The 21,679-nt window shown below is 39.6% G+C and overlaps 1 protein-coding gene across 1 annotated transcript in view; it reads right to left on the bottom strand.

Annotated features, from left to right (window-relative positions):
• The window catches only part of LOC120530577 (L-asparaginase-like), a 40,407-nt gene extending 21,416 nt beyond the window's left edge, over nt 1–18,991 (bottom strand). The window contains exons 1-4 of the mRNA XM_039754998.1: nt 18,878–18,991; nt 14,418–14,513; nt 3,047–3,210; nt 83–166 (exon numbers count right to left, since the gene is read on the bottom strand). Coding sequence (XP_039610932.1) covers nt 83–166; nt 3,047–3,210; nt 14,418–14,513; nt 18,878–18,982 — 449 coding nt within the window. The 5' untranslated portion in view covers nt 18,983–18,991. The remainder of the gene's footprint in view (nt 1–82; nt 167–3,046; nt 3,211–14,417; nt 14,514–18,877) is intronic.
• Between the last annotated feature and the right edge of the window lie 2,688 nt (nt 18,992–21,679).

Raw genomic sequence — 21,679 nt, 5'->3', positions numbered from 1 at the left:
AAAGGATCCTTCATTGTAAAAATAAAGGAGAGAGAAGGTGCGAAAAATTAGACGGATGTCATTGTGAGAACTGTAGACTCACCAGCATAGCTCTCTTCCCAGTTCCTCACTCTGAATGGTTAGGCAGGCTCCTTCGCAGACCAGAAACTCCACCATTTCTAGACTTCTTTAGAGGAACAAAAGCATACAAATGAAAAGTCAAGGTAGCCATTATCCTGCTGAAATGTTAATATAATTGGTCAAGTAAGGGGTTCATATTTAAGGTTCTGCTTTGATGACAGATCATCAGTTATTGCTAGTGACCCCACAAACTAGCTGAATTCAGTAACAGTTGTGGACTCACCCCACTGCCATGGCTTCATTCTTTTGTACCAGTGGAACCATTGGGTAGTGACATCCCCTGTGTTTTAATAACTCTGTGCTAGTCATTGTGATCTTCTTTCCTATGATGTGATGGACTGGTAACATCACATCAAGAGAGGCACATTAAATCAATACGCTAATTAAGAAGACAGGCTTACGGTACGGGACTCACTCTTGACTCACTGAAGATAGCAGCAGAGGAGAGAAGGAAGACTAAGCTGATGGCCATTATGAACAATGCCACACATCCTCTCTCTGACTGAGTACTTTCAACCAATGAGTTATTCAACAGAAGTATATCAAGAAACACTACTGGGGCTCCTACTGTATACTGGTAGTTGTTGACTTATGACCACATTCAGATCTGATGGACCATTTGTAAGTCAATCTGGACATAATACGGACTGGGAAATGTATTCAAACCTGACCGTATGTATAGTAAGTCCCATAAGTCATATTGTTTGTTTTATATCCTCTTTTATCATTATTCTTAGTCTACGTGAAAATCATCATCAGGTCCTTCCATGAAAACCCTAAGTACAAAGAGGACTGTTTCATTTATGTTAGGTAGATTGCCCAGAGGGGACTGGGCGGTCTCTTGGTCTGGAATCCCTACAGATTTTATTTTTTTCTCCAGCCTTTGGAGTTTTTTTTTGTTTTTTCTGTCCACCCTGGCCATCGGACCTTACTCTTATTCTATGTTAATTAATGTTGAATTATGTTTATTTTTTATTGTGTCTTCTATTTTTCTATTCATTTTGTAAAGCACTTTGAGCTACATTTTTTTGTATGAATATATGCTATATAAATAAATGTTGATTGATTGATTGATTGATTGATTGATTCTTAGCACATTGTATAGATTTCCTGTAATTTTTTAAAATTATTTTTTATTTTATTTTTTTGTTTCATTATTACTGTTGCTTGTATGGGTGTTTATCCTTTAACACATTATTAAATCTTTTCTTTGTCCGTGTTATGTTGTGTCATCAGTGTGAGCCTTTCACATGTTCACTGTGTTAACTGTGAGAGCAGGCATTGTACCAACAGAGTTTGAGCACTCAGATGTTTTCTCTATTAACATTTCAACCTTTTAATAACAAACATTAACACATAAAGGGGTTCAGTGTGCAGGTTTCATTGCCCCATTGTGGCAGTTTGCACAAAGCAGCACATTGTGAGTCACAACGCAGAAGCTTCGGAGGTTAACCAGATTCAAAGCCAGAGCGTGCTATTACAGTGCACGTGGTAAATACTGGTTATAATGGGATAACTTAAAGTCACATGTGATCGCATTCGCTTTCTTTCCTCCCACATACTGCTTCATGTGTGTCGAGATCAATTGTCTTTTTTGCTGTAATTGCAAGACATATGTAATAAACTGAGATTGACATGAATGAGTCGCAGCATATGGAGGTGGTGTGGCAAAAGCTGCCATTTGCCCGTGAGACGCAGTAGTGGTCGTAAGTTGAATGGTCATAAGATGCATAGGTCTTAAGTTGACAACTGCCTGTATATTAATAGCAATATACCTTTATGAAGTTTCATTGTGACTGTACTTTTTGTCGTTAGTGAAGTCAGAAGTTTTCTTTCTTTTTAGTAAATCTGGTATGTACTTCAAGGAGTTGTTGTTTGCTTGTTATGATAGTCATTTATTTATTGAGCTAATGTAAAAAGCTAAATTTCCCCCTTGGGACAGATATCTTTTCCACTCATGGTCTGGCATCCCATCCATAGTTGGTTCCTGTCGTATTGCTAAAAGGTACCAGAACTGATGAATGTGCAGAGTGTTTGTAGATTACTCTTTAGCTACATTTTTGTGTAAAGCAAAATACGTTATATACATTCTTATTATAAACTAACCATCCCCTGCGGCTCCACCCGCGTAGCAGTGAAACAGGACAAACTTTAAAAATCAATAAACAAAACAGCTATCACTAAGCGGATGCAAGGTATGCTACAACATGTGGCCTGAGCTACAATGATTTGAATGGAGGCTGGCACGTAAGTGAGAAGGGCCTTGCCTGACTAACCACTCCTGACGTAACGCTTCCCCCTCCCCTCGGCCTGCAGCCTCTGTCTCAAATTAGCGTGAATAAATAGCTCCTGTAAGCGTACTATGCACGATGAGAGAAGTCGCAAAATCATCTGGAATGTTCAAGCAAATTATAGAAAAAGACCCGGTCTAAATCTGTTCAGTAGTTCTCGCACGAAAATCGGACAAACAGACAGACAGACAGTTGGATTTTATATACAGTATATAAGAGATAACATTAATAGGATTTTGATTATGTCTCTTTTAGTATAAGTAAATGCCCTTCTAAGAAAAAATTAATGCAAAGTAATCCAAACCATTTTGTGAGTAGGACTCTCTAGCATTCTGTGGCACAAAAATGAAGACTGCTCGTATCCTTTCAATCCACCTCCATTTACCACAGTACTCTGTACATGTGACAATAACAACGATATAAACCACAACTCTTTCACTATTTCATTCATCCTGTTCTCTCAGTTAAGGCTTCTGCGTAGTGACTGTAGTAATGCCTGAAACACAATCCTAAGAGTGGTACCAGAAACGGAGGACTGACATAACCCCTGGCCTGCCCAGAATTGGGCTCCAGTGATAACAGGCAGTTTTCTGAAATCCTTTGAATTCAAAGTTGTGACATGAACAAAAACTTACTGGCAACGAATTGCATCCCTCAATGGCGTGTCACCAAAATTGTCCTTGCAATGAATATTGGCTCGTTTACTCAGAAGGAATTTGACCATTTCCATTTTGTTTGATGCTACAGCCAGGTGAAGTGGTGTCCGACCATCGCTGTCTTTTGTCATGACATCTGCACCCTTCAACATAGAGAACATTAGTGGTCATCAGTTGAAGAAAACTGGGGTTGCTTTTAGCAGAGATATAAAACAAAAGATTAACCTTATAACCACAATATGTTGCTCTCAACCAATATGAGACACAGTTTTATTACAGACCATAATACGATATAGCTTAGAACGCATACAGCAGTTCCTCTAATGGTGCTCCAATGACAGAATGTTTTGGCATAGTGACTTATCATTAATGACTAACCTTTTATTGCATTCGATCAAGATTCCTATCTTGGATAGCTACCTACAGCATGTCACAAGATAATAGTGCAATTAAATCCCCATGATGATAACATCCCATTGTAGACAGTTTCCTTGTTTAGTGTGCAAAAATTATACGACATTCACAAATCCTCCCCCTCTACTGCAATCTGCCGCCACCCCCCAAGGGTCCAGTGCTACTCCCATAGTTTATTATCTAGTGGCATTGACATTGTTTTGGTATAGAAGAGGAAATTAAAATGTCACTCTCAAGGACTCCATTAAATCACTTTCTCATGACCTCTCTAGCCATTTCCTGAAATGACACATCATCTAGTATGCTGTAGGTAGCTCCAGATAGTATGGCGTGCATGTAAAAGTATTAATCTCCTGCGTTGAAAGTTTTCACTTGTCTTGTTATACAACATTAAATCATACTGGATGTAATTTGGCCCTTTTGACACTGATCAGCAGAAAGAGACTCTTCTACAAAGTGGTCTACATTAATTACAAAGTAGAAGACTTCGCCCCCTATTCGCTTCACTCACCAACCCCTCCCAAACCCCCCCCACCACCAGCGCTATGTGCTGTTGTGAAGGGGGGGCTGAATGCACCCCAAGGAGGTGCGGCTGCTCCTCCGAAACCCCTCTTAATCGGTGATACAACGGGAAACAAATATATATATATATTTCTAACCTCTTCTTTGCTCAATCAGCTGCTGGCTTGCTGCTGCCGTGTGGCGTGATCTGCACTTTGCTTGTCTACCACTCTTCCCCCAACCTCACCAGCGCTACACGCTGTTGTGAAGAAGGGGGCTGAACATACCAAAAGGAGATGCGGCCGCTTCTCCGAAACCCCTCTTAAATGGTGATACAATAGGAAACAAATAACAGTTGTTTTTATTTACCTCCTCTTTGCTTGATCAGCTGCTGGATTGCTGCTGTGTTGCGTGATCTGCATTTTGTGCAGCCCTTCAAACGTTTAAAAGCCTGTACAGCACTTGTCCTTTTGTCTCACTGCCTTGTCTCTCTTGTCCCCCAGACATCCTCAAACACTATGTGATCTCTTTTCCCTGTTCCATTATTCCACCAAGTAATATTTTCCATTTGTTTGCGGTAATGCGATCTTTACTCTCATTTTTTTCAGACTTTCGAATTTTCCTACTTCTACTTTTATCTCTAACCTGCTCTTGCTTCCAAAGGTTGTAAGTATGATGTGACTTGTCCGTCTCGCGGGTTGTGAAAGTGTCTCTCTGTCTCTCTTCAAAAGATCTCTCTTCCAAAGATCACGTCTCCTCGTAGGAAAAAAGTATTGTATCGTCACAAGATTTGTTTTTATAATAAAGAAATATAAAACACAAAATAATTGGTTGCACAAGTAATAATCCATCACACCTAAATCATTGCTCTGGTAGTCAATCAGATTTCACAGTCACATAACTAGTTCAGTGGAGATCACCTGTCTGTTCTTACAGTTGATTGTAATCTAAGGGCCCCTTATATAGAAGGTCCCACTGGTGGGGAGGCAGTATTGTGGACTAACCTACACAATGAAGACAAAAGGACATTCCAAGAAACTCTGTCAAATGGGGATTGACAAGCTCAAGTCAGGATGGAGACACAAGTCATCGAATAACCCTTGGTCATTAAGAAATGGAAAGAGTAGGGCAGAGTTGAAAATCTGCCCTGAGCAAACCATGTAAAAAGACTGAGTGATCATGTAAGAAGATGGCTAGTGAGACAGACCATCAAGAGACCTGTGATAACTTGCATGTTACAAGCTGTAGTGCAGACAACAACTGAAGTCCAGGCATTTCACAAGTCAGAGTGACAAAGAGAAAGAAACTGTTAAAAATAAAAAATGTACATGACATCGCATTTAGAATTTTCCAGAAGTCAGCTAGAAGAAGATTCTATGGTCTAACGAGACTAAAATTGAGCTTTCTAGCCATCAGACTAAGCGCCATCTTTGGTGTCAGTCAAACATGGCATATTATGCAAAGCATGCCATTCCCACCGTGAAGCATGGTGGCGGCAGCGTCACGCTCTGGGGATGCTTCTCTGCAGCAGGCCCTAGAAGACTTGTGTGGGTAGAAGGTAAAATGAATGCAGCAACATACAGAGGAAATCCGGGAGGAAAATCTGAAGCATGTTGAGGGAAGATTTATTTTCCAGCAAGACAATGACCCTCAAGTATAAAGCCAAAGCTACACAGGAATGACTTAAAAACAACAATGGAATGTCAGAGCCAGAGTCCAGATCTCAATCCACCTGAGAATTTGTGGATGGACATGAAAAAGGCTGTTCACTCACAATCACCACACAACCTCACTGAGCTTGTTTGGCAAAGAAGAAGAACAGGAAAAAATGGCAGATGTGTAAAGCTGATCAAGCCCAGTGCACACAGACTCAAGGCTGTCACCACTGCCAAAGTCGGATGTACTAAAGACTGACTTGATGGGGGTGAATACTTAATCTGTGCTTTATATTTGCAATTAATTTAGATCACTTTGCAGAGATTCGTTTTCGCTTTAGTACCAAAGAGTTGTTTTCTTTTTTAGATATTATCAAAAAGGCTGTCTACTCTCACACTTCAGCCAACTCCCATGTCCATCTATTCTTCTACTTCACACTTTTAATTCAGTTATAGTCTGTCTTTTACATTCTACTGACAGGCAGTAAGGCAATAAACACAGGACTCACACTGTTTAGATGGGTACAGCATGCCATCACAACAGACAGAACATGGGAACTTATTGTAAAAGTAGTTATTGCTTTAAAAATAAAATTGGTGCTGTCAGGTAACTTTTCTCACCATGAAGCACATATGCGATGCTTATGGAGTGTGAATTCTTTGTTAGACAAATGAGCTGTAGAGAATGTGTTGGTATCCTGCGTAAATCTTGCTTTAGAAATCAGATTCTTATTTTTATGCAGGATGCTGTCCCAATCATGTCAAAGAGCTATTGAGGATTCAAACTGTGTCTTTCTGAATAAACAATTAGAAACTTGACCATGGAAGGAGGATACACAGGTATACCATATGATAAAAGCCCTCAAACACATCACTTATGTTCAATGTCTCTTATCAGCTGCTGGAGAACCCAAATGACTGGGGACTACAGCCGTACAAAAAAAACAATCCAGAAGGTCACTTACTCTGAGCCAAGGGGCTCATCAGGCCACATGCCCCAAATGCTGGGTGATAAGAGACAGTGCTCTGCCTGAAAGGAGACCCCGGGCCTAACAAAAAAGGAAACAGAGGTCTCACTAACCAGAAAGTGCGCACATAATAACTACCATGTAAACACAATTTACTTCCATTAAATTTATTCTTCACTGAGGAGAGGCTAAGAGTGCTTACATAGATAAAATTGGAGAGAGCCTGTTGACAATGAAAAACCCCAAGGAAATAATGATTCTAAAAGATAAATACAGAAATCACTTGTAGAATAAAAATGAAGCCAACTACTAATTATAATTGTTCTTGTTATACAGTAAAATCAATTAAACAACTTACTTTACTTATGGTAAAAAATAGTTAACAATTTCTCTATTATAATAAAAATATCCTGGGACAAGATTAGATTTTTTAGCATGGGATGAGACAAGACTTTTTCAGAGAGATAATTTCAAGTCCCGTGAGATGAGACTTTATGCCAAGAGATTTAACCACGCCCGGAGCCAGAAATAAAAGACAAAGAGTAGATGACAAAGTAGAACATCATAAAGAATTCAAAAACATTGGCGCAATACACATGCAGAGCAGGTTAGAGATAATGAAAGTACTAAAATTCAAAAGTCTCAAAAAAATTATAATAAAGATCACATTAGCGCAAACAAATGGAAATTATTACTCGGTGACATAACGGAACAGTGAAAAGAGGTCGAATATATTGTTCAGATTTAAACTTTAAGTCGGAGACTTGTAGATCGTGTAATTCGTGTTGCCATCAGGGAAAAAAAAGTAGTGTTTCTTCCCAATGAAGAGGTATATCCGTGAGAATTAAAAGATTTGTTGTTTGGTGAAAGTGAAATCCACATACGGGAGCGGCAGAGACACAAAGTGGCTTAGTGTTAGTGGAGGGTTAGTGAGTGAAGCAAGCAGGGGGCGACGCACCCTTGTATTTTAAGAAATAAACTTTATCTATTACTTAATATATCATAAAACAACACATAACACATAAAATACCTTTATTTTCTAGTCCACTGTAGTAGAGTGTGGATGTGGGAAAGAAGTATGCATGAATATAATTTATCCCATTTGATATGCGATTCAGCAAAGCAGTGCTAATGTTGGTGATACACCATGTGTTGGAATGAAAAATGAATTGCATATTTTTTTCTAACTGCATTATAGATGGTGCACTTTAAATGTTAACATTGACTTCACCAAGGTCTACATTGATTACTGAGATTTCAACATGTCTTAGATGGGTCCAGGAATTACATCTCTGAGACTCCAAGAAATTTTAGGGTGCCAAATGTGTCATCCCATTTATTGTCTGAAGACAAAGCAAAAAACAAAAGAAAAAAAAATCACTTTGGCAAATGACCTGTTATTAAGAAAAAACTCGGTCAATTGTTAAAAAGATGGGCTGGGCAGCAAATTCATAGCTAGTGGAGTTTAACCCAGTGGGTCGCTCGAAGAAAGAAATGGTGCCTCCTTCCAGGATGCCCAGGTTTTTATGGCGGCTGGACAGGAAGGGACGGGGACAAATGTCCTCACTGGGTGGCTTCTCGGCACTGTGGAGAAAGAAGATGATGATGTTAGAAGCAGAGCCCCCTCTTGTCTTTGTGGGTTATCACATACCTCGAACCATGCCTGTGAGAAGGTCCTTGGACACGCATAAGTGACAATATATGTAGTCAAATACATGAGCATGCGGTGTGCCTCATGGGTAACAGTCCAGGTTGTTTCAGGGGGAAGGAAAAAAATGATGCATTAGAATAAATGCATTTTCCGTTATTTCTTAAATGGAACAGAAGCCACTGGAGGATGACTGACGTGACAAGACTTGCCTATAACCAGCTGCACAACCAGAAGATGACATTCATTGTTGGGTCTTCTTAAGTGAAGTACGGAGCTCCCATCTGAAATATACTGCAATTTGATCTCATGAGCATTGCAACAAATGGATCACAGCCAACTAACTTTCTTTTTATTTCTCATCAGGACATTAAAAGGTGCTTCCTTTTCATATTCCCCTTGTGTTTTTACTATTTGTGTGTTTGTGTGTGTGCATTCAAATAGAGTCACTAGGTTTGTGTGCACTTGTAGTTTAGCTAGCTAGCTGGCCATGTCGACAGCTAAATTTACAGGTGTTTTTTTATTGTACTTTATTTCTAGAATTTCTATTGACAAATGAGCTAATTGACTAGGTTATTATTATTCTATGACATCACTAAAATTTGAAGAACTAGGAGAGAAGCAGATGTTTCTACAGTGCCATGGTTCTCTGAGGTTGACAAAGTGACAATATATGAGGATATTGTTATATATTATTACCGTCTCCTGTCAGTAAAGTGACAAACAGGAAAAAGGTGGCTGACCGAGTGACATTAAAAGACAGAAGTGAAAGTCATCATTATAAACAAGCAGACCATAAACCATGGTGAAAGAGGATCTGATGACATTTTCAGAATATATATGCAGATGCTTTGGGTGTGTGTTGCAGAGGTGTGACCAGAACATCATGTGTGGGTGGGCATTTGGCTTGTCTGGGGGAGCAAAAAATATCCATTCATTCATCCATCCCCATTTTTGTACGGGGGTCAAATAATAACAACAACATAGTTTTATATAACATATAAAAGCAAAAATTGTGGCATAACCTATTGTTCAATAAAATTAACAGAGGCAATGGAACTTGTATTATTATTTTTTGTGAACAAATATAGAACTACATCTACAAGGTAAATATCAATAAAATCAAATGTATACAACATATGAGAGCAAGAACAGAAACGTCGCTCATTGTAGTCATTAGGAAGGCTATAGGATATCAGTTTTCTAGTGTATAACCTGGATATTATCTATAGGACCGGTCTGCAGTTTCTCTTGGCAAATTCTGAAATAAATTCATTCATATCTAGATTTTCTGTGATGTTTTTCTCATGTGCCAGAATGACTAAATTTCTCTTCTTTGAATGCAGGTTTGTTCGGCGCATGCAGCTGAAGACACACCAATGATGAGTGTTGTGACATATAGCGAATGCAACATAGGGAAGGCCTCTTTGTGCTGCTGAATGCATTTGCATGCTTCAGAGAGATTAGCATCAGCTGGCAGTTTATTGATCAACATTGCTTTTGCCACAGCCATTTCATTTTGCAAGCTCATGCTATTTTGCTCTGTGCCTGCAAGTGCCTGGAGTGATTTCAGGAGAGAATGATCAAGAAATAATTCTGATTTTGGCAGGAGAAACGATGTGGCCCTCAATAATTCAACATTTCTCTGAGAGAATCTTGTCTCCATTTCCACAATAGCTCTTTCAAGAATGTTGAACATAGCCCTTTTAAAAGTCTGATAGGAGCAATTTGTTCATCAGAGTCACCATGCCCAAGCGTAGACACGATAATACTATCATCAAGCTGTGAATTATTTTTCCGTTTCCTTTTGAGCGAATTGGTAGGCCTACTTTCACACTGAGAGAAATGCTCCTCCCAGAATGAGTCGCATCTCATCTCCTTCAGTGTGGCCAGTGAAGCTGCCACCACCTCCCCAGCTGTGCACAAATCCACTGCATGTGCCTGTAGAATTGCATTGGCTGGTTTCAGCACACCAAGCACATGAAGGAGGAATTTTCCTGTATTGAAGAAATTCTGCTTTTTTAATTGGGTCAAAAGACCACATGCCTCTATGCAAACGTCAAAAGGGGCAGTGTCAGCCTCTGCTAGCTCTGACAGAAGCCCCCTTATAGCTTCCTCATTGTTGACAATGGACTTTGTGACATAATAATGACTGGTCCATCGTATTTCTAGAAGTCTTTTCAGTGAGGGTGTATTGTATGTGTGTGAAACAATGTCTGTGACAAAATGTGTTCAATGAATTTGACCAGTTAAAGAACTTCTTAGCCAGAGGTTCTGATTCCATTGCATGTATCACTGCTAAATGGAGCTGGTGGTTGTAGCAGTGTACATATGGAATGTACAGTACTTACCAACTTTGTTTTGTAATAAAGCCTGGACACCACGCCTTCCCCCAGGCATGACAGAAGCACCATCAAAACACTGACACACTAAATTGTCTGGGCTGTAACCTAGCTCAGAGAGATGTGACAGAATTTGGTTACAAATATATTTAGCATCAAGCTGATTCAGTTCAATTAAGGCAATCAGGTATTCTTCAAGGATGGAGTTCTGGACAAATCTGATCACTACAGACAAATTCTCAATGTTACAGCGATCCCTGGTACCATCACTTTTAATGCAAAGTCCAGGAGAGTCAGCTTTGTCATATTTGGTCCTGATATCTTTTATCACCATTTTGGCAAGAGTCTCAATTATTTCCTCTTGAATTACATTGGATGTGTATTTTGCGTTTCCTGAGATGCATTTTATATTTTCTGCAAGTTTTGCATCTTTTTTGATTGTGTAATCAAAGAAAGGAAAAGTCCCTCCTCCCCACCTTCTGATTGTGACCACGCAGAGCCAGTTCATTGACTGCAAGGAACTGAACGGCCTCCCAAGTGCTTTTCACATAATGCTGTATCTATATATCTTTTCTATCTGGGTTGGACCCAGTAGTTGAACTATGCTTTCACCCGTCTCTGCCCGGCGCCAATACTCATGCCATGCAGACATGACTCTGACGTGCAGGATACTAGACGCGTGTTTGTGGAAGCCGCCACCGTCTTTTTCTAGAGCTTTTTTCCAATTAGTGTAGTCGTGTATGTTGAATATGCCCTCGCAGTCTGAATTGGAAACACTAAATTTGCGGCAGGCAAAGCAAAAGCTGGCATCATGGACAACAGAATATTCAAGTCATGGTCGAAACTGATACCAGCTGGCACTAAAACATCTGAGTGTCTTTCCGAATGCGCGCTTGGGATATTTAATTAAAATGGGCTGGGATGGGCTATCCATATTTAAGTCAGACAGACTGGACTGTATATTTTGTTGAAGGCAGAGGTTTGGAGTACCCGAAACGAGCGCAGAGCTGGAGGATTGTGTAGGCTTATCTACATCTTTTGGAGTTTCAGTTCCCGACGTGGGTGCGCTGTGCTCTGTGTTGGTAGCAGCGGTGCTGGGCTCAACCGTGGAGCCAGCAGCTTGCAGAGGGACAGAGGCTGAAGATGTCTACTTTTTAATAAGCCACCTATGCATAGCCTTTGGTGTTACCAACCAGAAAATAAAAGAAGAATGGAACGTATACGCTGTTTTAATTAACGAATGCGGTCAACTGGTTCAAAACATGCTGCAAAATGTGCGGCGAAGTGAACTGTGAGCACTGAGCAGCACGGTGCCTGTCTAGTGGAGGAGGCACTGACGGATACGCCCAAAATTCAAACGGGCCAATTGGAAAGAAACTCAGTTTTGAAAACCAAATGTTATTCTTCTCCAGAGTTTTCATTGGACAGACAGAGCACTTCGCAGGGTGGGCACGGCTTGTCTCAGGGGGGCAGTGCCCACCCCAGCCCCCCCGTGGTCACGCCTCTGGTGTTGCCTAAAGCAGAAAAATATAAAAAAATATTGCTGACTAGAAAATAAAAAGATGGCTACTATAAGCATCCTGTCCCTCAAAGACTATAGTAGTCAGTAGTTTTGTAAACTCAAATCTCATTTCTAAAAGTCACTATATTGTCATCAAAAAAGGGAATGAATATCCCTGCTGCTTTGTAAAAATCTTCACATGGACATCAATAATTTACAGTACATAATGACTGGCAGTCTTTCCTTTAAATAAATTCCTCTCACCAGTAATCATGTCAGGGCTATTTTTAAAAGGTGAGCTCCCAGCCAAAGTGATCAACATTAAGAAAATTAGTACTGTTTGTTTTTCAAAGTGTCTCTAATGCTGACCCCCTTTGCCCCCTTTCAGAAGTCATGCAGTGTAGAGACACAGCTTTGTCTCCCCACCCTTTAAAATGATAGTAACACTCCTGCTGTGTTCTTATTTCTGTGACATGCAATCCTGAGTGAAATACAGATATGCATAGATATTACTAACTTAACTGTAGTAATTTGTTGTTTTTGCTTTACCAAAAATAAGCAATTTGACATTACCAGCCAACTTGGATTTCTGTGTAGTCAGCCTGTTAGCCTTCACTGTGCGTCACTCTGTTTTGCTCGAAACTCTGCTTTCTTTCTGTCATTCTGCCTGCCTGGCTAGGTGCCTCTATACTACTTCACAATATTTCATGACTTTTACCTAAAAGCCCTGAAGAACTGGGATACTACCTCCCTGACCATCTAATAACATGTCAACACAGCAATTCCACAAGTTTGTCACCAACTCCAAGAGGACTCTTTAGGAAATGGCTACGGTTTGTCCTGAAGAAACGTGTGTGGGACCTGCTCAGCCAATTTTGTGACCTCAAGCCCAGTAAGTAAAAAAGACGTTTTGCTCACAGAGTACAGTCCACCATTCCCTGTTTTTCGCTAGTGAAGAACTGCAGCATCTCTGGTGGCTGTCATTATCTTTTTTGAGAAACCTGCGGTATCTGCCTTGTCCTATCCATAGGTCTGAAACAGTGGCGTAGCTCGAGTTCATGCCGCTCGGGGCGGGGCTTCAATTTGCCGCCCACCAACATATCTGAATATGTTAAACTATTTAAATAGAAAATTAAAATGACGTATAGAGAAAAATTAAGATACATTTTGCATAGATTTATTCATATATAAAGAAACAGCAATCATTTTTTATATACATTTATAAGCATCAACTAGACAAGAATATAGTATAGATGCACTGATACGCCATGTTCTAATTATTAGTTTAATATAATTACGCTACGAAAACCAGAACCAAAGTAATAGGTAGGGATGTTTTCTGCGCAGAGCAAGAATGCATTCGGATTAATAACGAAACGAAATTATAAATTGTAAATTAGTTGTTTATCTTCCTAGAAATTATTATCGGTGTAACGTTTATGTTTATTTTTGTCATTGCCTCATACATTTCAACTGCTGTGTCTGATGCAGAAAGACAGTCTTATGGCGTTATTTCAGTGCCACTATTCTGAGCACACGTATAAAATAAAATAATTAAAGATATTATCCGCAAATTGGGGTTTAATTGAGTTTAGTTGGATTTAGCTACATTTCGACTGTTTCCGAATGCAGCAGCTAGCGAGCTGATTGGAGACCGTAAGAGCCAATCAGAATTTTTGAAACCAAGTCTGTGATTGGTTGGTTTTGTGGCACACTTATAACGTGTACAGAGAGTTGAGCGCCGCAGCAGAGAATGTTGTGAGCTAGCAACACATTGCAAGCAAGTTTAAATGAAAAACTGAGCGAGAGGGGGGTGCTATTGTGTGTGTATATGGATAAGTGCAAACACTGAAATACATTTTTTGCACGCAGCAATGAATTTTGTTCACTCAAATTCAGCTTTTGTACGCTCAAAATAAATTTCTCCTCAAAATGCAACACTTGCACTTGCAATATTTTTTTACGTGCGCTCAGAATAGTGGCACTGAAATAACGCCATACAGTCTGAACATTATTTTTCAAGCATTTGTGGTTAAAAATCAGAAAATTGGACTTTTTTCATACATGAGTGATGCTTACACACGAATTGTACTGAGCCTTGTGGCCAATAATGCCGCCCCCAAAAATGTGCCACCCGGGGTGGACCGCCCCCAGTTACGCCACTGGCCTGAAATAAATTATATTTCTGTTATGAATCTAAGCAAATGGAGGTACTTAAAACCAAGACTGGAACTGGCCAAAACAAAAATGATTATGTTGTCAGATGATTTGTTCCCATACATCTAGAAAAACAAAACACTAGATATCAAGCACTGACGTACCTCTCGGATGTGCTCATTCACACTCAGAATATCTCCCTGGCTGGCTGAACTGCACATCAGATAGGGAAACATGGCTGCCTGGATGACCTTGGTTTCCTGCAAACATTAAAAAAAAAAAAATCCTGCTTACACAAACATGTAATCTGTGCCTAAATAAAACTCATGTGCTTGTTCTTACCTTTGACTAACTTTGCTGTAATGGCTTCTAGCCCTTAGTGACCCTAAAACTGGGTTAAGTGAGACTAGTAAATTGTACGGAAGTTAGACTGATGTCCTGTTAAATTCTGGTTGTGTCCGTTGTTGCTAGCAAGGGATGCACATCCCAGAATTCAGAAGTGGTTGAGTTCAGCAAATGGATGAATAGATTAATGATCTCCCTGAACTTATTTCTTTGTTTGAAACTAATAAATTCCCCATTTTAGTATTTCTTTACAACTTTATTTAAAATTAGATTGGTTTCCAGTGTGCTTCCTCTTATTTGAACAATTTTTCTGCAGCTGGAAAGCACAACAATATGGTATTTGTTACAGAAAGATGATATATGAAATGAAGGATGACATAAGCCTCTCTTTGTTGCAGCTGTATATGCTATATATTTTTGTTTAAATATACAAATGGAGAGTGCAGTAGCTCCAAAAGGTCTCAAGCCAAATTACACTATATAACCAAAACATATACAGCAAAACTATATGGCCAAACGTTTGTGGACACCTGAGCATCACTCCTGTATGAGCTTGTTGGACACCCCATTCCAAAGCCATGGGCATTAACATGCAGCTATAAGAGCGTCCACTCTTCTGGGAAAGTTTTCTACAAGATTTTGGAGTGTGTCTGTGGGAATTTGTGCCCAATCAGCCAAAAGTGCACGGGTGAGGTCAGATACTGATGTTGGTGGAGAAGATCTAACTCACAATAGGTGTTCCAATTCATCCCAATGGTTATTTATGAGGGCTGAGGTCAAGATTCTATGCAGGCCACTCAAGTTCATCCACATCAGACATTGTCTTTATGGCTTTGTGCACAGAGACAAAGCATGGTTGGAGCAGAAAAGGTCCTTCCTCAAACTGTTATCACAAACTTGCCAGTGTACACTTGTTTAAAATGTCTTAGAATACGGTAACATTAAAATCACCCTTCTCTGGAAAAAAGGGGCCTAGGCCATAGCCCGAAAAACATCTCCAGAGCTTAGCCCCCCTCCACTAAACTTTACAGTAGGCACTACGCAGTCCAGAAGGTGGCATTCTCATGGCATTGACTCATTCATCAGACTGCCGGAAGTGTGACCACTCCAGAGAACATATTTTCACTGTGCCAGAGTCCAATGGCGGCATGCTTCACACCACTTCAGCCTACAGTTGCCATTACACATAGTAATGTTAGGTTTGTGGTCAAATAATGGAAACTCATTTCCAGAAGCTCCCGATGCACAGTTCTTGTGCTCATGTTACTTCCAGAGGCAGTTCAGAACTCTGCTGTGAGGGATGCAACAGAGGATAGGTGATTTTTTGGAGCTTCAGCACTCAGTGGCCCCATCCTGTGAGTTTATGTGGCCTGCCACTTTGTGGCTGAGCTGTTGTCACTCCATGATGTTGTCACTCCATGATGCTTCCATGTCACAATAACATCACTTACAGTTAGTAAAGTGGCAATTTCACATACCAACTTGTGGCAAAGTTGGCATCCTATGACAGAGCCACATTTAAGGTCGCTGTGAACTTCAGTACAACCCCTTCTACTGCCAGGGTTTGTCAATAGAGATTGCATGGCCATGTGCTTGACTTTATGCACCCGTTAACAATGTATGTCCCTGAATCACTTGAATTCAATAATTTGGAAGGGTGTCCACATACTTTTTACCATATAGCATACTCCAGCTCTTAGAAGAATAAGAAATTTGAAATCAAGGACACACAAACTCAAAAACAGAAAGAGAATCTATCCAACATATACTACAGATTTCAAGATTTCCATTTAAAACTTGACGTTGATTTTTTTTTTCATATAAATAGGAAGAAAGTAATAAACACAGTAAGTCTCTAACTGTAGTAACCATCCGATTGTGCTAAACTCGCTACATGGTTAAGGTGAGCCAGAGCCTATCCTAGGTACAATGATATCAGTAATTCCAGCCATCCATTTTTAGAGCTTGCTGAACTGAATTATATAGTCACACAAAACCAGGTTCCATGCCTGCCAGAACAACAGTACAGTGATCATCATTTTTATCAATCAATATTTGAGTCACCTTAAGATCCTCACACATTTGGGCCGAATTTGAGATGCCTACTAACCAAACTTATACGTCCTTGAGAGAATATCAAGACTACAAAATGAAAAACCTATGCGGCCTCAGGGACAACGTGCAAACTCCATACAAGCAGTGTCTGGGCTGAGGTTTAAAGCCAGTGATCTGGAGCTATGAGGCCGCAGCGCTACTAACTAAATTAACCTGGCATGAACATCTTATTTATTTACTGAGTGGCCTTGTTTACTCAAGCAAAAATATAAAGTTACAAAATACTTTGGACAAACATTTGGAAAACACAATTTACAAAAGTCAGAATGCAAAGGTGCTACAGTATTTACAGTGCTTATACAAACATTTGCTCTGTTGCAAGTTTTTACATTTTATTTTATTATACAACATTAACTTGGGTTTTAAGACACACTGATTAACAGAAGTAGTAAGGGGTTGCACGTGTTAGCCATTATGGATGCAGTGAGAAATCAAACAAAATGACATCTTTTATTGGCTAACTAAAAAGATTACACTATGCAAGGTTTCAAGGCAACTCAGGCCCCTTGTTAATGATCAACAGAAAAAGGCTCTTAATGTCACAGTGAACACAGATCTAAATTCATTACAAACTAGGGGGCTCTGCCCACTGCTCGTTTCACTCACCAACCCCTGCACAGTCGCTTTGTGCCAGCCACTTCAAGTCTCTGCCACTTGCATATGTGAATTTCCCTTTCACCAAATAACAAATGTATTAATTCTCGCAGATACGCCTCTTTATTGGGAAGAAACACTACTTTTCCTGGATGGCAACACGAATTAGACGTTCTACAAGTCTCCGACTTAAAGTTTAAAGTCAAACAATATCTATATACTTCTGTCAGAAGGAAAGACAGAAGACAGAAGAGATGGAAAGAGTGTGGCACAGATGGAAATCTGCCTTGAGCAGGCCATCCACACACTGAGCGATTGTGCAAAATGAAGACTAGAGAGGGAGGCCACCAAAAGAAATGTGATAACTCTGAAGGAGGTACAAGCTACAGTGTCCAACAGTCATGGCTTTACAGGGGAGAGTGACAAAGAGAAAGCCACTGCCAAAAAAAAAAAGAACCGCAAAGGACATCTTGGTTATGGTTTGATGAGAACTGGCCGCTAGAATAAATGCTACAAATTACAGATTATCCAAAACACACCATCCCTACGGTCAAGCATGGTGGTGGCAGCAGGCCATGGAAGACTTGCGAAGGTAGAAGGTACAATGAATGTAAAAATATACAAGGGAATGCCTGAGGAAAAACCTCATGTAATCCACTTGCACCTTGGGGGGAGATTTGCATTACAACAAGACAAAAACCTTACCAGCATAAAGCCAAAGCTACACAGGACTGGCTTTAAAACAACGTTAGTGACCTGGAGTGGCTGAATTCAATGGAAAATTTGGGGCTGGACTTAAAAGGGCTGTTCACTCACAATTATTGCCATGTTACCTCACAAAGCTTGAGCAAATTTACAAAGAAGAGCAGACACAAATGGCAGTATCCAGATGTGCAAAGCTGATGGAGAAAGACCTGCGCACACAGACTCAAGGCTGATACGTATCTGATTATTTAGTATTTTATATTTGTAATTAATTTAAACTACTTTGCAAAGATTTGTTTTCACTTTGACATTAAGGAATATTTTGCTGCTTGTCAGTGACAAAAAAGCCAAATTAAATCCATTTTGATTCAATGTTGTTTAATAAAAAATATGAAAACTTTCAAGGGGGTGAATACTTTTTATAGTATACTTTTTTTTATACTGCCCAAAAGTTGTGGCCATGAGCACAGAAATATGCTTTTTTTATTATCCTCCACAGGCATAAGATTTTGGCCAACAAAAATGCACCAATTTATGACAATCCTGTCCACTTTCCAGTGGCACCATAATGTTATCTAAAATGTCATGGCTGGACTTCCTTGGCAGCCTGGACAAAGTACTTTGGCAGTTGAATTGCTGATCTATTAAAAAGTTAGACATCTTCTTGTTGCTAATCACTTTTTTATATACTTTGTTAATCCCTGAGGGAAAATGTTCTTTCTGCATGACCTTTGGTGGTCTGAGCGCAGGGTCAGCCATTGTACAGCACCCTTGGAGCAATTATCAGGTTAAAGGCCTTGCTCAAGGGCCCAACAGAGTAGGATCCCTTCTTGCAACTTTCTTCACAATTGCACACCCAAGGTACCTTATACTTGTCTGGGAAGCCTATTCTGTCCATTCCAAGAGCTGACACAATGGCAGCGTAAAATTTGTATCCTTCCTCTGGGGCCTTGGAGACTTTGACTCCCATGGTGGTGGGTAGCTGCAAAACAAACCAGCGGCATTAAAAACAGGAGGATTACATCTGTATTGTCACCCGTCTCCAAATGGCACGTCCATCATTTCATAGCATGCACTTTCTGTCAGTAAAAGTTAGCTGCAGAACATCCCTACCATGATTGCCAAGTGTTGGCAAAGCAAACAATAAGGAACAGCAAATTCAATTAACAAACATCTTCAGTTATATCTTCGAAGTTACAATTAGTCTGCAATTATCCAATCTCCACTTTTTAAATTTTATATATATGTACTGTACATGTATATATTACTTGAGCACATTGGCTTCCAACATTTATAACTTTTAGCACAAGCACTTCCATATACAGTACTAACAAACTTTGCTTGGGAGTCAGCAGCCGGGCTGAAACCTTAACTGTGGGGTTTCAAATCCACGGGACATGGGCTGTGGGAAAAACTTTCCTTTTTTTTTTTAAATAAATCATTTTTGGAGACGAGATGAAAATGCAGAATGATTCTTTATTTGCACATAGCTATGCACAAATGTCTCAGTTCATGGAGTGAGCCATCAATAAAACAATTCATTCACTTTTATACTTTCCTATTACCATTACTTTATTTAATAATGATAATGCTATCATCGTAGCCAATCAGCCACAGCCACCAGTGACTTCATATACATGTCGATTCATTTTATTATTCTAAACATCGCATCGTTAGTAGGGGTGTCCTACTGGTTTTCCCACTGATCTTATCACCGCTTCATAATAGGGGTAACTGGAATTTCTCACTAGTTTGTTCTCACTTTTTATCGGGGGGTGTTTATTACTCTTTTACTTCATTCTTAAGATGAGTGTGTCAGTGTGTGTGGGCAACCTTCTGTGTTTCATTAACCCTATAGTTACCCTTATCTATATAATAAAAGCCCAGTGTGGTGTCCGTGTCCGGGTCCGCATTCCTTTTGGCTGTATAGCCGCCCCGTAGAAAAGTCTCAGTCCCTCGCAAGAGGGGACTGGGCGGTCTCATGGTCTGGAATCCCTACAGATTTTATTTTTTCTCCAGCCGTCTAGAGTTTTTTTGTTTTTTCTGTCCCCCCTGGCCATTGAACCTTACTCTTATTCGATGTTAATTAATGATTTATTTTGTTTTATAATTGTGTCTTTCATTTTTCTATTCTTTAATATGTAAAGTACTTTGAGCTACTGTTTGTATGAAAATGTGCTATATAAATAAATGTTGTTGTTGTTGCAAGAAACGGACACTCAGCATTCACACAGATTAGCTCAATGACACGTCTCTGCCGCACAACGAAAGGCAACTGAAACCCCTACAGAGAGAGAAGACAGATTATGCCGTGATCACGAAAGAAAGAGGCAAAAGCGTGCCAATGAGACACCCGACGAGAGGTCCTTACGATTGAGTCCTTCAACTGTGGTCATCCAACATGCAGCGTAGCGCGCGCCAAGTTGCTAGTGCTTTTAATAATCCACTGACACAACTTCATTTAAGTTTATATTTGTATTAAATTGTAAAAATTACCATGTATTGATTAAAATATTTGATTAAACTTCTATAAAAGTTACTTAACAAAACTGCCGGGCAGACCCATTTGGCACTGGCCATATCATAACAGTGTTTCTAGAATGTTTCTGGGTTCCCATCATGGAAAAAGGCAGTCCAGGAAGTGAATATTAGGATGAATCCTTAGGAGGTGACTGAAGGATTGTTGAAGGCTTAACACGGCCCAGCTGTCTAACTACAATAAGTTTTGAAGTTTTCCTAAATGAATTTCAATAACTTCAACAACAATGGCTGCAGCCACAGTTTGATAATGGCTTCTCAGTGAATGAACACCTCGTCCTATTAGCTTTGAGAAAGCAAAGTGTCTGGCAAACCAGTGTACTACATACACATTACACATTTTTAGGTTAATAGGATCGGAATTCTCACATGTGCAGAGTACAGTGAAATTCTACTTATCAACATGAAACATATCACCACCCTGCTTTATCACCCATTAAGCACTGGTAAGAAATGATTCTTTATGCACTCATTTAAAAAATACAAGCAAAAGCACCAAGACATCCATCAAACAAATATTCTGATTACAAACGACAACACTGATAAGTCAGAAGAGACCAGCCATTGAAATTTATAAATGTGTAATGTCAATGTCAATGTCAATTTATTTATATAGCACATTTAAAACAACATAGTAATGCTGCGGCCAAAGTGCTTTACAATAATAGACTAAAAGAAAAAACAAAAACAATAAACAATAAAACATAAATAGTAATAAAATATATGAACATAAAATAAGATAGATAAAAAATAAATAGAAATAATGTTATATAATCACAAAGAGGAATCCATGAGTATTACTGAAGGTCACTGAATGCAAGTGAAAAGAAATGAGTTTTTAATCTTGTTTTGAACAGTTCAATTGTAGACGACTCCTTTATGTGATGAGGTAAAGAGTTCCACAGGCGAGGGGCAGCAGCTGTAAAAGCCCTGTCCTCCTTGGTTTTACACTTGGTATGAGGGACAACAAGAGACAACTGAGCAGAAGATCTAAGCACTCTGGATGGCTGGTGTAAAACACACAGTTCAGATAAATAGACAGGAGCAAGCCCATGTAAAGATTTAAAAACTAACAGGAAGATTTTAAAATCAATTCGAAAACTGACAGATAGCCAGTGTAAAGAAACTA

The sequence above is a fragment of the Polypterus senegalus genome, chromosome 6 (genome assembly GCF_016835505.1).
Source record: "Polypterus senegalus isolate Bchr_013 chromosome 6, ASM1683550v1, whole genome shotgun sequence".
NCBI lineage: Eukaryota > Metazoa > Chordata > Cladistia > Polypteriformes > Polypteridae > Polypterus > Polypterus senegalus.
The sequence above is the reverse complement of the archived record's forward strand: the minus strand, read 5'-3'. Positions and strand labels throughout refer to the sequence as shown.